The 15403-nt window shown below is 43.8% G+C and overlaps 1 protein-coding gene across 1 annotated transcript; it reads left to right on the top strand.

The window, feature by feature from the left end:
- The first annotated feature begins 6540 nt into the window (after nt 1-6540).
- On the top strand, nt 6541-14986 carry SSBP1 (single stranded DNA binding protein 1). Its single transcript, XM_084633018.1, has 7 exons — nt 6541-6893; nt 7923-7975; nt 10272-10332; nt 11972-12112; nt 12821-12908; nt 13153-13241; nt 14683-14986. Exons 2-7 carry the CDS (start codon nt 7952-7954, stop codon nt 14724-14726), a joined length of 447 nt encoding a protein of 148 aa, XP_084489144.1. The 5' UTR covers nt 6541-6893; nt 7923-7951; the 3' UTR covers nt 14727-14986.
- The last annotated feature ends 417 nt before the right edge of the window (nt 14987-15403 follow it).

Here is a 15403-nt window from a genome sequence, read left to right as displayed (position 1 = left end):
CCACTCTGCCTCTTCCTGCCCTTGTTTCACCCCTGCCCCACCACTTCCCATCCAGTTCTGCCCTGTCCCCGCTCCTCCCCCCTCCCCCTGCTGCACCTCCTGCATGCTGCAGAACCTCTGATCGCTGTGGGCAAGAGGTACTGGAAGGGAGCAGGAGGAGTTGATCAGTGGGGCAGCTGGCAGACTGGGGGAAAGAGGGGAGTTAGTTGCCAGTGGGTGCTAAACACCCACTAACTTTTTTTCTGAGTGCTCTAGCCCTGTTATCTGTTAAATGTAGATCAGCTCAGGTGAGGAAGAGTGTAGAGATTCAGGATGGAGACTGAACTTAAGTTCCTTCCTGCTTCCAAGCAAGCTGCCCCTTTTAACCTGTAGCAAAATACATTCATGGGCAGGAGATTCTTGAGTACAATATTCCTCTAAATGAACAACTTGTCATGTTTCTGCTTTTTTTTTGGGGGGGGGGGGGGAGAAAGAGGAGCAACATGGTATTGTGTAAATGAAGGAACTGCCAAGTACTTCATAGATTTGATATTACAACAACCATGCAGTTATTGGCTAGTGAACCATGCACAGGGTAGGAACGATCAGAAAACTAGTGTTAGGGTCACAGAACTTGATGGAAAACTCCTATCTTGTAGTGAGTAGAGTTGCCTGAATTTGTGAACTTGGCTCGTCTCAAAATATAATTTTCCAATAAAAATACTTAACTTTTGAAACTTTAATAGAAACTTTACATGATAAAATATCTGGTTGCTCTCTGAAATGTTTAGCATAAGGGTGGTAGAGGGAGGTCGGAGGAGTTCTTAGAGGTGTCACACGAACCACCTCCAGATGGGTCACCCTGCCCTGGAACTGTCCCTGATAGGTCAAATCTCCTCTGGAGGTGGTCCTGAGCAGCTGAAACTTCTTGATTGATAGAGAGCAGTGAGAAGAGCTCTTTGAGGGGTCACATGACACACCTTGCTTCTGGTCACGTGCCCAGCTTGACCCTGGAAGTAATACTCCCAGGGGTGGGACTTCCAGTGACAGATGAGGGGGGGCTTAGAGGGTCAGGAGGCAGGGTTAATGTTTGATGGTAGGGCCCTTATACTACTTAAACCACTTTTCAAACTTGCTGAATCTGATTCATCCCTAATAATGATGAAATCTAGAAACGCCAGGAAATTGCCCAGCATTTAATGCAGTGGGTTTCCTGAAATTAGAACTAACGAAGATTGAGGTGATGGGTCTACCTGATTAAAAGATACTATAATGGCAACACTACCAGCCTTTTTGAAGTCTCTCCCCATAAAAAAATCAAGTTAAGGCTTGCTGAGACTAAAGCATGACACATGTTGACTCTCAACTTGTGTGCTGATGGAAGAAAGATTACTTTAAAAAAAAAACAACCCAAAACCCTAAAATGGTGGTTGTAGGTTAGGAAAGGGGTCTTGTTGCTTTGATATCTTAAGCAGCGTAACTGTAGCATGTTCTCAGTGACTAATAAGCTTGTCAAGGGAGTGTGCAGTTCTGTAGGAAAGCCAATTTTGTACTTGAAATAGAAATGGTCAGCAGTGTTTGGTACTATTCCATGTGAGAAACTTAACTTTCAGCTGTTGTGTTGGAGAAATCAGTAACTAATGACAGGAAACAAAGTAGCCTAGAAGTGCATCGTTAGCATTTACTTTCTGTTTATGCCCCAAAATATGATTTCATTACAGCATAACTTGGCAGTAAGCTGATTTGGCTAAAATGCAATAACATCTAGAAAATCGGCTGTCAAAACAATTTTTCAGTCATTGCTACTGTAAGCTAAAATCTGATTTTATCATTTGGGGGGGAAATAGGAATTGTAGTTGCAAAACTTAAATTAAACAGTTAAACTTGACAAATAGTTGCACTCTCTTCTAAATCCAAACAGAAGAAACTTCATCTAAAATGATATAGAACAGGTGTGGGCAAACTACAGCCCACAGGCCATGTCTGGTCTGTCAGAACTTTTAATCTGGCCCTCGAGCTGCTGCTGGGGAGCAGGATCAGGGGCTTTCCATGTGGCTCCTGGAAGCAGTGGCATGTCCTGCTTCCAGCTCCTATGTGTAGGGGCAGCCAGGGGCCTCTGCACACTGTTCCCACCCCCACAGTTCCCACTGGCTGGGAACCCAATGGGAGCTGCAGGGGCAGCACCCGCAGACAGGGCAGTGCACAGAGCTGTCTGGCTGCACCTCCACGTAGGAGCCAGAGGGGGGACATACCTCAAACAGCTCCCAGAGGCAGCAGCAAGCACTGCCTGGAGCCTGCACCTCTGAGCCCACACTGTACCCCAGCCCTGATCTTCCCCACCCCAGAATCTGCACCCCCAGCTGGAGTCCTCAACCCCCACTACACCCCTGCCCTAGCCCTGATTCCCCCTCTTGCCCTCCAAACCCTTCAGTTCCAGCCTGGAGTACCCTCCTGCACCCCAAATCCCTCACCCCAACCCCCAATTTCATGAGCGTTCATTTCTCACCATACAACTTCTATACCCAGATGTGGCCCTCAGGCCAAAAAGTCTGCCCACCCTGATGTAGAACCATAGGGTTAGAAGGGACTGCAAGAGGCATCTAGTCTAAACCCCTGCCTAGATGCAGATTTGTTGTGGCTAAACCGTTCAAGACAGATGACTAACCAGCCTTCTCTTGAAAGCCTCCAGTGAAGGAGCTTCTACAAGTTCCCTAGGCATCTGTTCCATTGTCCTACTCTTCTTACAGTTAGGAAGTTTTTCCTGAGATTTAATCTAAATCTGCTATGCTGTAGTTTGAACCCATTGACTCTTGTCCTTCCCTCTGCGGCAAGAGAACAACTGTCTTTTCAAGTTTTTTTTTATGGGAGCCTTTCAAGTATTTCAAGACTCTCATGTCTCCCCTTAATCTCCTTTTTTTCCCCAAACTAAACATACACAGTTCCTTCAGCCTTTGCTCATGTGGCTTGCATTCCATCCCTTTTTAACAATTTTTGTCCATCTCTGGATCCTTTCCAGTTTTTCTACCTTCTTTCTCTACAGTGGTGACCAAAATGGGACATGCTACTCCAGCTGAGGCCTAACCAGTGCAAAGTCGAATGGTACTGTCCCCTCCTGTGACTTGCAAGCTATGTCTGTTAATGCAACTTCAAATTGCATGTTTGTTTTTGCAATAGCATCACATTGCTGACTCATGCTGAGGTTGTGATCCACTAAAACTCCCAGATGCTTCTCAGCAGTGCTGCTGCCAAGCTGGTTATCCCCCATTCTGTATTTGTGCATTTGATTTTTTCCCTCAAGTGTAACATCTTACATTTGTCTTTGTTGAATTTCATTTTGTCTGTGACCCAGTTCTCCAATTTATCCAAATCCCTTTAGAATTTTAGCTCTATCCTCCAAAGTATTGGCAATCTTCCCTGCCCCGCTTTGTCATCTGAAAATTTGATCAGTATGCTCCCTATTCCCACATCTAGGTCATTAATAAAGATGTTAAACAACACTGGACCCAGAACAGATCGCTGTGGAACCCCACTTGAGGCTTCCCTCCAATCTGACATAATTCCATGAATAATTACTTGTTGTTTAACCAATTATGTATCCACTTAATGGTAGTTCTGCCAATCCCACATTTCTCCAGCTTACTTAAGAGAATGTCATGTGGGACAGGGACTGTGTCAAAAACCTTGCTGAAGTCCAGGTATATTAGGTCCACCACATTCCCCTTATCCACCAAACCAGTTACTCTGTCAAAAAAGGAAATCCAAGCTGGTTTAGCATGATTTGTTCTGGGTAAATCTATGCTGGCTGCTAACAATTACCTCTTCATCCTCCAGGCATTCACAAAATGAATGTTTTATATGTTGAAGCTTCCTAGGTATCGAAGTCAGGCTGACTGGTCTATAGTTCCCTGGCTCATCCTTTTTCAAGATGGGTGCTACGCTAACTCTTCTCCAGTCTTGCGGGACCTCTCTTGTGATCCATGAGTTTGCAAATACTGCCAGTGACTCAGATTTCTTCAGCTAATTCTTCAATACCCTCAGGTGAACAGCATCAGGCTCCGGTAATTTGAATTAATTCAAATTGGTCAGAAGATCTGATGTGTTTACTTATCCCAATCTGCACCCCTTCCCCCTTATTGTCTATGGTAACTTTGCTAGTTATCTGATCAAATGTTTTTTGTGTGTGAAGGATAAAACAAAGTAGGCACTGAGCAGCTCTGGCTTCCTATAATCTTCCACTACCAGCTCATCTTCTGCAGTGGGTCAGAGACCCACACGATCTTTGATCTTTCTTTTTTTTTTCTCTGACATATTTAAAGAACCCATTCTTGTCCTCTCTAACATTCCTTGCCAGCTGTAACTCATTCTTTGCCTTGGTTTCCTGTTTTTTTTGTTTGGGGGGGGGTCCTTACATGCTTGTGCCATTCCCATGTATAATTCCTTGGTGATGTGCCCTTCCATTTCCTGTATGTATCTTACATCGTTTTCAGATAGCATTGGCCTCCTCTGGCTCTTCTTATCTTTGTGGAATAGGCTGATGTTGAATCTCTAGTATTACATCTTTTAGGAATGGCCAGCCCCCTTCAACTCCTTTTCCTCCTTCTATTCTGAGTTGGTTGAAATGTGCCTCTCATGTCTAGTGTCCTTGTTTTGTTGTTCTCATGTCCTCCTTTCCATAGGATCTTGAATGTTTCTCTGCTCATAATTGCTTCCTCCTAAGTCCATGACCACCTTCCCATTTACAACTACTTCGTTCCTGTTAGCCAAAACAGATCCAAAATCGATGACCCTCTCGTTTCCTCAACTTTCTGAATCAGATGTGTTTTTGAGAATATTACAAATGACTGAAAAGGTTTTAACAAAATGCTTTCCAAATTTCTTGTAGTAAGTTGATGATGAATAATCACTTGAGCTATTATCAGTCAGTCTCAGTGCTCTGAAATGCCTCTAAATGAAGTTAGGCAGGATTCTCAAGTAATGTGTCCCCTAAGGGCACTCTCCCACCAGGTCAAGAAGCCTCCTCGGCTTCACTGCTTCCTCGGTCTGGCTTTGGAGCATTCAGCACCTCTCTTCACACTGAGAGCTTCCTGCAGTGAGTCCACCTGGCTGGGCCACCTGGGGAAGCCTTGCATGCCCCCAAAAGGCAATGCACCAACATCAGTCAACAATGACTCTGCCAGCATTGTAAAACAGAAGGGTTTACTAGTCAATGGAGACATAGTGTAGAACTACTCCTGTTAGCACAGAAATCAGGAACGTTCAACACAGTCCATGTTAGGGGCATTCAGAGCCCTGAGCTCTCCCTTGGAGTCCCAAACCAGAAGATTCACCAGCAGCCCGAGTCAGTCAGGACCTCCTGTCCTGCCTTCTTCCTTTGTCTCTTTTCTAGGCAAACAGGTCACAGCCCTGCTCCTCTCACTTTGTTCTCTAGTACCTCAGCTTGATTCTTACAGATGACCCCTAAACATCAGTTGCTAAGACACAGAGTGTCAACTGTAGTGTGGGCCTAGACAGCAGTTACACCTGCCCCTGGGGGACTCTGCAATGATCACACACCCTTGTCTCATCACTTAGATACTTGAGTAACATATAGGGTAAATTTCAGAGTAGCAGCCGATGAAGTGAGCTCTAGCTCACAAAAGCTTATGCTTAAATAAATGTTAGTCTCCAAGGTGCCAGAAGTCCTCCTGTTCTTTCTGCATATAGGGTAAACTGAGACAGGAACACACACACAATTCAGATAAACTGTTGAGAACATTCCCCCTTAGCAGCTCTGACTATTTTAAATTGTCACTACTTTACATTGTCACGGGGGGGGGGGGGAGAGAGGAGACGGGAGAAGCTAATTTAATGAGATGCAGAGAGTCAAAAAGTTTTATCTTTATAACCACCCTCCTAGGTCACAACTGATACACCAAAGCAGCTTAAAGCAACCGCGACGAAGTACTCGAGCAGCAAATTTGCGGCTTTGCCGGTCAATTCCAACTCTCCTGAAACCTGGTCCGGGGGTGGGGGGGCAGTGATCGTCCTTGGCCACAAGCCTATCTGCCCAGGGTTGCCAGGCATCTGTCTGTGTGGGTTTTTTTAACCAAAACACCCTGTCAAAACGGGACCCTAGTGGCTCCGGGCAGCTCTGCTGCCCGGGATGTTAAAAGGCCGGTAGCCAGCTGCAGCAGGGCGGGCACGCTCCAGGGAAGCTGCCGGCATCTCCCGCGAGCGCCCACGTGCCGGGCGGCCAGGCGCTGCCTGTGCGCTGCCTCTGCCCTGACGGCCGGCTCCGCAGCTCCCGCGGGCGGGGGCAGCGAGTGTAGACCCCCTGCCCCGCGCGCGCGCCCAGGAGCCAGAGAGACGCACCAGCCGCTTCCGAGCGCCGCCACAGGTGAGCGCGTCCCAGAGCCTGCGCTCCTGCCCGCTGACCGCGAGCGAGCGCGAAAGGGGGGGGGGGGTAGAGCGAGCAGGGGCGTGGCCTCGGGGAAGGGGCGGGGCGGGGGTTTCGATTTTCCGCACATGGAAACTTAACGACAAGCCCCGCCCCCGGCCAGGGCGCTGCTGCGCGGCTCGCGCGCGGGGTGGGAGGGGCCAGCAGCAGCGGCTGAGGCCTCGGCTCAGGCGCGGACACCGCCGTAACGCCTGGGCGGCAGCGCAGCGCCGAGCACCCGGCCCCCTCCCTAGTGGAGCAGGGAGGAGCCGGACGGAGCCCCGGCGCAGGGCGGGAACCGCCTCGGCCTGGGCTCGGGCCCAGTCGCCGCCGGAACTGCGGAGGCGGGGTCGAGTTTCCGGCCGGACCCTTTCCGACTTTCCCCGCTCGCAGACGGAGGGAAGGGGCGGGGCTGGGCGCGTGTTTCCGGCGCCAGTGCCAGCCTCGCCGCGAGGCCGGAGCCGGACACCGCGGGGACAGAGCCTTGCCCCGGCGCGCGGTGAGCGCGTGACGGCCCGAGCCCAGCGGCCCCGCCCCTCTTAGATCCCTTCCGACCCCCCCGCCTCCGCTCGGGCCCCTCCGAGCTGCTCCCCTCCCGGTCCAGTTTGGCAGCACAACCCGGGGGGGGGGGGTGAGGTGCCTGTTTGGGGTCTGGCCAGGGTTTCTGTGCTGGGGGTGGGAGCAGCCCAGGGAGGTCTCTCGTCCCGGCAGTGCCCTGGGAGCTCACTCTGGCCGCACGGGAGCCAGGGGCAGGGTTGCGCGGTAGCTGTGGAGCCATTAGGCTTTTGGGCTTGTTGGCCCTGGATGCCAAGGTTTTGTAGTGTGGTCAGGGCTGCATTGCAGAAGGACATAGGCATGATGCCTGTGTTGTTCGGGGCTGGGGAAAATTCACACCCCTGAGCGATGCAGTTGGTACTGACCTAACCCCCAGCGTAGGCAGCGCTGTGTCAGCGGGAGGGCTTCCGACTCTCACTGAGGTATAGTAGTGTCTGCACTGAAGCGCTGCAGTTGCACCGGTGCAGCTGTGGCCCTGTAGTCTGCGTAGACCTGCCCTGTGTTTTGAATGAGACTATTAAAAAGTAAATGTTTAGTTCGATTTAGTTGGCCACTGTTGGAAGACAGGATACTGGGGTAGATGGACCTTTGGTCTGACCTAGTATGGCCGTTCTTGTGATCTGACATGTGTATGGTGGGGGGGAGGGAATGTTAAGTGGCAGAATCAACTAATGATTTAAATAGATATGAAGCATTGGCTACACTGCTGCTTATGTTGACATAATTTATGTCACTCAAGGGTGTGAATAAACCACCCTCCTGAGCTACATAAGTTACACCAATATAAGTGCTGATGTGGACAGGATTGTGTCAGCATTTTATTTTAGCATAAAGCATCACTACCAGATGCGCTGCAACGGTGCAGCTGTGCCGCTGCAGCACCATATGTATAGACATGACCTAACTGGTAGGGGAAATTGAATGCTCATCTTCTGTTGTTTTTTTCCACCCTCCCATGTTCTTAAATTCACAGTCTAATCACAGAAAAAGAAAACAGCCGAAATGTTGCGCAGGCCAATAATACAGGTAACAAGTTACTGGTTTTGTTTTGTTAAAAATTTTGTATCATGCACAGTCTAATGATGTACAGTCTAGTGCATGAACAATTTAAATGGTAACATAATTAACTATGTGCAGTATTGTTCTTATGTTACCATTAAAAATAATTGCATGCAAAATCCTTCATCTTAATACACTGTTAAATACACAGTCCTGCAAAGTTGTAAACGTGTGCCTAGTTCTCTGCTTGTGAGTGCTATGTCCTTCCATTTTTGAACTTGAAGCACTTTAACCAGGCATCCTAACTATAATTTTTTTCTTTAAGGCTGTAAGGAAAAATATATGTGTGTATAGATATAGATAGATATAGATATAGATAGATAGAGTAAGCAGTGTTTCTTTTCTTTCTGTATCAAAGTAATCAAGGTTTTAACCACTCTTCCCACCCTAGGCTAGCTGAATCTTGCTCTGAGTGCCTGTCACACATTATTTAATGTAATGATGCATTGTATTATTTACAAGTGCACATGTTTCCCTGTAGGGGGCTCCAAAAGAAAGTAATTCCTGTCACCACTGTTGAATGAGTGAGACTGTTTTCCTTGCTGCAATAATCAAAAATTGGCTAATTGAACACTCTCTGTAGACCCATCAAATCATAACATTCATCTGGGTTCCTTAGGATTCCTCAGTAACTGACAGCTGGCTCTTACTGTTCTCCCTTAGCAAGATTTTCCGCAACTAAAAGCCCTTCTTCACAGAGGTATGACCTGAGGTGGTACTTGATCCCATTACACCCACTGTGGCAAACTTATGCAGTGTGATCTATTTAATGCTTTAATACGGAAAGTATTGTATCAGTTGCTCCAAAAACTTTCTCTCGTACCAGGACTGGAACTGCCAAGAGGGTTAGTAACCTTCTTTCTGTTTCAGCCCCACTAGTTGGTTGAATCACAACCCAGAAGGTAGCAAGGCTCTCCACCAAAATATTTGCAAAAATGTATCTGTCATAGATATTAATTTTGACTCCATAGTTCTCATTCTCTTCACCACCATCCTTAACTGTAAGTTGTATCATATTTCCTGTTTAAATGAATAATTTACGTCCATCAAACCATACTCTGTGATAAAGAACTTGCACAACTCTCCCCGTGTGGGTAGAAAAATCACAGGGGATCATTACAGTACAGTATGGAATACTTACAACATCATATTAAATTCCGTTGTAATATATAGGAAAAGCTCTTCCTACGTAAACCACCCCCATGCCATGCAACCGTACATACTGCAAAGTTGAATCCATTATTAGGAAAAATAAAAGTTTCCCTTTGTGTCTGTCAGGCCTCATGTTGTTTCTTCCACCCATCAGGTATACTGTGCCTCATTTCGTTCATAAACACTGCAGAACCCATAGCTTTGGGGAATTCCAAGATTTTGTTTTCTGGCCTTAATTTAACAGTCATTTTAAGCCAAATGAAAAATGATTCTATAAATCTGACTGGCATACACAGGGCATTAATTCTAGATATCTTAAACGTAAAAAGCAAAATGCCAAAGTAGGTGGCCAAATCAATATGCCAAAGCATTTTTCTGTTGCATTAGCCTCGATTTTAATCTTTGTCACTAGAAGGATTGTCAGCCGGTCCTGTTTGCTCCTTCTGCCACCTCCCTCTCCCCTTGTACGAAATTTACCATATCTGCAATCCTTGTTTATGGATCTTGTACAGATATGCTTCCTGGCTTTTTACAGCTATTGCCGCTTTCTTCCTCCTCTGACATGGCACTTGCAAGCATTGAGTCTTTCCTTCCCTTTTCTCCAGTTATGTTTACCTACAGTGAGTCTCAAATTTTTGTGGCACTTAATTGTTTTTAGCTTTTGAAGGGTGAATTGGGGTCACTGCACCACTTATGTCAATAAAATCATATGTAGAGCTGCTGATATGCACATCTTGTCTGTACCCAAAGTTAAGCAGAAAAATAACAGAGAAAAAAAAATCAATACCAAGTGTCTGTAAATATATTTTCTACTACACATCATATAGAAACAGCGATAGTTGGGCAGGAAATTTCCCAACGGCTACTAGCTGAAGGCATGGCTTCAGGACATTAGCTTTTCCCATCCAGCAATGCACTAAACACATGCTTGACTTTTAAGTGCCCGTGTAATCCTATTAGCTTCATTTTGCTGAACTGGACCCTAATTCAGAAAATGCCCTGAAACTCAATTATTATTCTCTATTTGTTAACTAAATCTCTTCAAATTATCAGAGTCCTGGTGTTCAGGATTAACTGGCCTGGAACCTTAAACATCTGTCTGTCCTTCTAGGTGCTTCGTCAGTTTATAAGACATGAGTCTGATTCAGCCACCTCCTTGATACTTGAAAGATGTAAGTATCTGTTATTTGTTTGAGAATCTTAGTACTACTGAAATGTGCCTGATGGGTCTGCCCAGAGATGTATTATGTCCTCTGCTTGCAGAAGAGGCTCCTGTACAAGTATAAGCGCTCAGAAACAATGGTGATGAGCATGTTATAAAAACCTGGTTAGATATCTTCTTCCCAGAGTGACTAGCAAATGCTCCTCAGCAAAGAGTGAGAGTAAATTCCGTCTCCAGGCCCATTCAGTCCTCTTCCTCTCTGCTAAGACTACTAATAGTCAAACGTGTGGTGTCTTTAATAAATGTTATAATATGTTGCTATTACTGTTGTGGAAGAACAAAAAAATATTCCTTTCTTCAAGAATCATCAGCTTTTACATTTTACTTGTGTAATATCTTATTTCATTCAGACTTCTTAATCATGCTGCAGTTGACCTTTTAAGGGAAACAATGTTTTATCTTATCTAATCTTTATCTGATCGTATTTCTGCATATCTTCAGAAATGTTTCTCTGTATGCGATCCAACCAGTGAAAATAGAGAGCAGGCAGTTGCTATTAAATAATAATTTATTATTTTATAGTGCCCAAAATTATGCTAGGCACTTCATGGCACAACTGTTAATGCCCCTTAGAACTTACATTCTAATTTTATATATATATATATATATATATATATATATATATATATATATATATAATGAATTGAGTGGGAATAACAAAACAGTAAAGGGAATGGGCCAAAGAAGGACCAAGGTTACAGTGATAAATTGAGTAGCTGTGCGATTTTAGATACGTGCATATCTTGGAGGTACAAAAGGTGTCTGCAGGACTGTCTTCCAGACCACCAAGGGTAGAAGCAAATGCTTTCTAACACTGGAAAGCTGGAATTCTAAGTACTAATTTATAGCCATAGCAGGCCATGAAATATTGGACATAAAACTTATCGTTCTTATTACTATGCCATTCTGATTACGATCTTGTTTTACGCCCTCCCTTTTGATTCAGACATGATTTTAGTAGTGATAAATTGTCAGAACTAGAAACCATCATACCATCTGAAAGCTTGAAATCCTTTTCAAATAATATAAAGCATTTGTTACTAACGCTAGGAGTCAGTGAGACATTGGCTGTTTAAAACTCTATTGGAATTAAAGTGCAAAAAAAAAAAGGTGGTAATCATCAAAACATAACTTTAAGGGATTTTAGATTTGACTAAGGCTTGTAATGATGGAGTGAGGGAAGAATTATTGCAGCTTTGTTATGGTAAAAATACAAAAGTCAAGATTTTGTTTTTAAAAATTTTATATATATATAATAAAAATATATATAAATGAAGTATTAGGACAAGGAATAGAAGAAAATGAACAGTATGAGCAGATCCTTCACTCCTGTATTGGGGGATCCTCAGTGATCTTGGTCAGCATTAGTATAGGCATCATTAGAAGTCAGAGAATCTGGATTCCTTGGGTTTTGTGATAAACTACTATCCTGACTTGTAACTTATCGAGGTTAGAAAAGCTGAAATTGATCCATGCAAAAGTTCTTGGGACCAGTCCAAGCAGTCATCCTGAACTTTAACTCTTTCAAAGATATGTCCTTTTTCTCCTGGTGCACCTCAGTCTGATATTTTTTGTCCCACACATTTCAGCCCTGAATCGTATCCAGTTACTTGGTCGAGTAGGACAGGACCCTGTGATGAGGCAAGTGGAGGGGAAAAATCCTGTTACAATTTTTTCTCTTGCAACCAATGAGATGTGGCGATCAGGGGAAAGTGAGGTGTTCCAGGCAGGTGAGTCTGAGTAGTTACTGGAGTGGAATAATGTGTTTTTCACCTATTGTAATGCTGTTTTAACATTAAATAATACCAATCCAGGGCCTTTGCTGATATAAATCCATGTAGCTCCATTTATGCCAGTTTATACTAGCTGAGGAGCTTGCTCATCATGTATATCCAGGAAGCACTTTAGTATTTCTCAAAGGCATCTGTTGGATAGTGATTTGTGGCAGACTTTTCTAAGAAGGACAGAGGAAGCCTCCAGCTATTGCTTGTTCATCATTTCACATAGACTTTGTGGGGGTGGAGTAGAGTCCATTCTCCCATTACCTCCCACTGGAGATGAAATAATGACTACATTTTTGTTTAGATGCCACTTTCAATTTGTAACTGCATACTTTTCTCCTAGCCTGTTTACAATGTGCAGGCTGCAGGGAGAAATAATTGTGTGTAATGTGAGCCGTGGTTTCTAAGCAAAGGTACACAGTGTATGCTCTCTCGTTATACTTATGTCATGTTGCACAGTGTTTCTGGCCCTGAAAGGAAGAAGAGTGGAAGTTTCAATAACAGTAAATTTCCATTTTTCAGATCAGTCACTTGACTTCTTAGCTGAGGAGCACTTAAGTGTTGAAACAAGCCCTCCACGGTTTGTTGTGTTAGAGAGAGGACATGGCATCCTTCTGCACATTTGTAATTCATTATTCTTCCTTTCATGTAACATAGGTGATATCACCCAAAAGACAACATGGCACAGGATCTCTGTGTTTAGGCCAGGCCTGAGAGATGTGGCATATCAGTATGTGAAGAAGGGGTAAGTGGGGTAAAAAGAATGCTTGAGGATTGAATGCCTTAACAATCAGTTAATTCAATGTGAACCAGGCACAGTGGGGGGGTGGTTCAGTGTAGATGTTAAAATAGAAGCATGTCCTGCTTAAAGCTTTTAGTGCTCAAATACTACAGACAAATGAGGCAAAATCTCTGAACAGACAATTTATAGAATAAAAATAATGATGTAATCCTCTTGCCTGTGAACTGAATTCTTATGTTCATGTTAGTGCTCGAATCTATGTGGAAGGGAAGATAGACTACGGTGAATATACAGATAAAAACAATGTGAGGCGGCAGGCCACAACAATCATAGCAGGTAACAAACTTTCTAAGTCAAAATATCTTGTTTTGCCATTTCCAGAAGTTGAAGGGGAACAGAGAAATTAAAAGTGGTTTATCCTCCTTCCCCTCCTCATTCCCAAACTTCATAATTTGGAATTTTGAGAGAATGTATCTATGGTTGTATTTTTAGTTCCTGGTCTGTGCCAGTAGGTGTCATCTGATACAGTTTATGAAAAGAATTAGGCAGGAAAGAGGTAGCAAACATTTGTGGAATGCTGAAAAGTTGCTGACACACAGCAGTAAATTGTAGCAAGTGGGTGTTTGTGCATTTTCTCTGTGCTGCACATTGGAGAGAAAATTGGACATGTACACTGCTGTACAAGATTGGCCTTGTCAACTTCAGCAGGGAAAATTTTTCTGTCTAAGCCTTTGATTTTAGGCTTTCCACTAAACATTAAGGTCTTCTCCCTGTGAAAGGAGTGTCATGTGGATATAGCTCCATGGGGAATTTGGAAAGTAGGAGTGAGGTGGCCAAGAATAGCAAAAGAGGGAGGGAGGGGACTGGTTCTTTGGGCTAGGAACAATCATGAAGAAAGATGGAAAGTTCAGAGACTCGTCCTCTTTGCTTCTCTAAATGGCAGTGATTTTTTGTTTTTAGTTCTGTGTCTTATTGGAGAGATCAGTATCCTGAAACTTTAGGGGTTTTTTAGCAATGGGCCCAAAAAAGCTGAGTTATAAAGGAAACATTCTTCTTTCAAAGTGAAACATTCTTGTTTCAAATATAGAAGTGAACAAAACATACACTTTCGATATTTACTTTTGGTTGTTCCCAAAGTGCAATGGTCTTGCAGTCATAAGCCCACTTGTTCAGATGGCCCAGCACGTACTACACTGGTGATATTGACCCTTGTTATTGGCACACTTTCAGAGAGCCTGCCTGTAGGTATATGGCAAGTCTCTTCTTTCAGGGGTTCTTTTTAATAGCTCTTTAAAGTAGGGTTATTGAGAATTTAAGAGACCACTGGAAGTTAAATGTGAACTTTCCTTAGTCCTGCTCCATGCCGATTATGGGGGGATGATAGCATCAGCTCATTTCATTTTGGGATGTCCAGCATAAGCAAGAAATTATCAGTAATAATAGATTTCTAAGACGGACAAATTCAGATCTTTTTTGAAAACTGCCTCTAGTGATATATTTGCCCATTAACCCTGTTAGACGCTTGTGGGCACATGCTTGAAAATACTTATGTTCACCTTGAAAAAGTCTCTTGACCTGGGGAAAAATATAGAAGCATCGATATCCATCAGTGTTATTTTTCATGGGATATTTGTTTTGGATACTGAAAGAGTACAAGCCCCTGCATTTTATTTTTAACTTCCTTACAAAGTTGTGTGTGTGTGCAGATAGTATTTTGTCTTGCTATGCATATCTATCTGATCCTGAAAATTAACTACTCTGTTGTTTTTCCTTTCAGATAACATTATTTTTCTGAGCGACCATGTCAAAGAGAAGGTGTGAGACGTTTAGTACTTGGACCTATGCTATTCCTTTCATTTTATAGTATTTCCCAATTCTGAAATCATGCATATTGCTGTATTTTCTGTAAAACATTAAAACACCCTTTTATATGGATAAAGGAATAACTATGTTTTTTGGTCTTTCTCTTCATCAAGCTTTGGCCTCTGAATATGTTTCTTTTACTACTTCTCTGTTCTATCCTAAGGGGCAGCCCTTGGGGCTATATCAGTCTGAATCAATAAATTTATAATTAGACATTGCATTTCTGAGTTTCTTGGGCATTTTCAACCTGTATTTATCACAGACTCCCATAATCCCTGGTTATAATTTTAATTCCAATCCCTGGAAAATTTACTTAAATCTGTGCCTTACCTATTTTCACCCACCAGGAGGAGCTGTAAGTGCACCACCTGATGACTTTCTTTCACTGATTTTCCATTTAGAGAGTAACAAGGTTGCACTGTAGACACTTCCAGTCGTTGGAGGGAAAGTCTCAGTTCCAGCTGGGGTGGGATAAGGTGTTCTCTTATGTTGTAATCTTGAGTGAGCTGTCAGAGCAGCCATGAGTTTCATTATTGCCATATCTGATTAAAGTAATCCATGTAAAAAGGATGCTAGTTTTATTAAAACACTGTAGCTATAGAGACTCAAATTCCTGCATATGATCCCAATGTGGG

This window comes from Lepidochelys olivacea (genome assembly GCF_965140295.1).
Source record: "Lepidochelys olivacea isolate rLepOli2 genome assembly, chromosome: 1".
NCBI lineage: Eukaryota > Metazoa > Chordata > Testudines > Cheloniidae > Lepidochelys > Lepidochelys olivacea.
The sequence above is the reverse complement of the archived record's forward strand: the minus strand, read 5'-3'. Positions and strand labels throughout refer to the sequence as shown.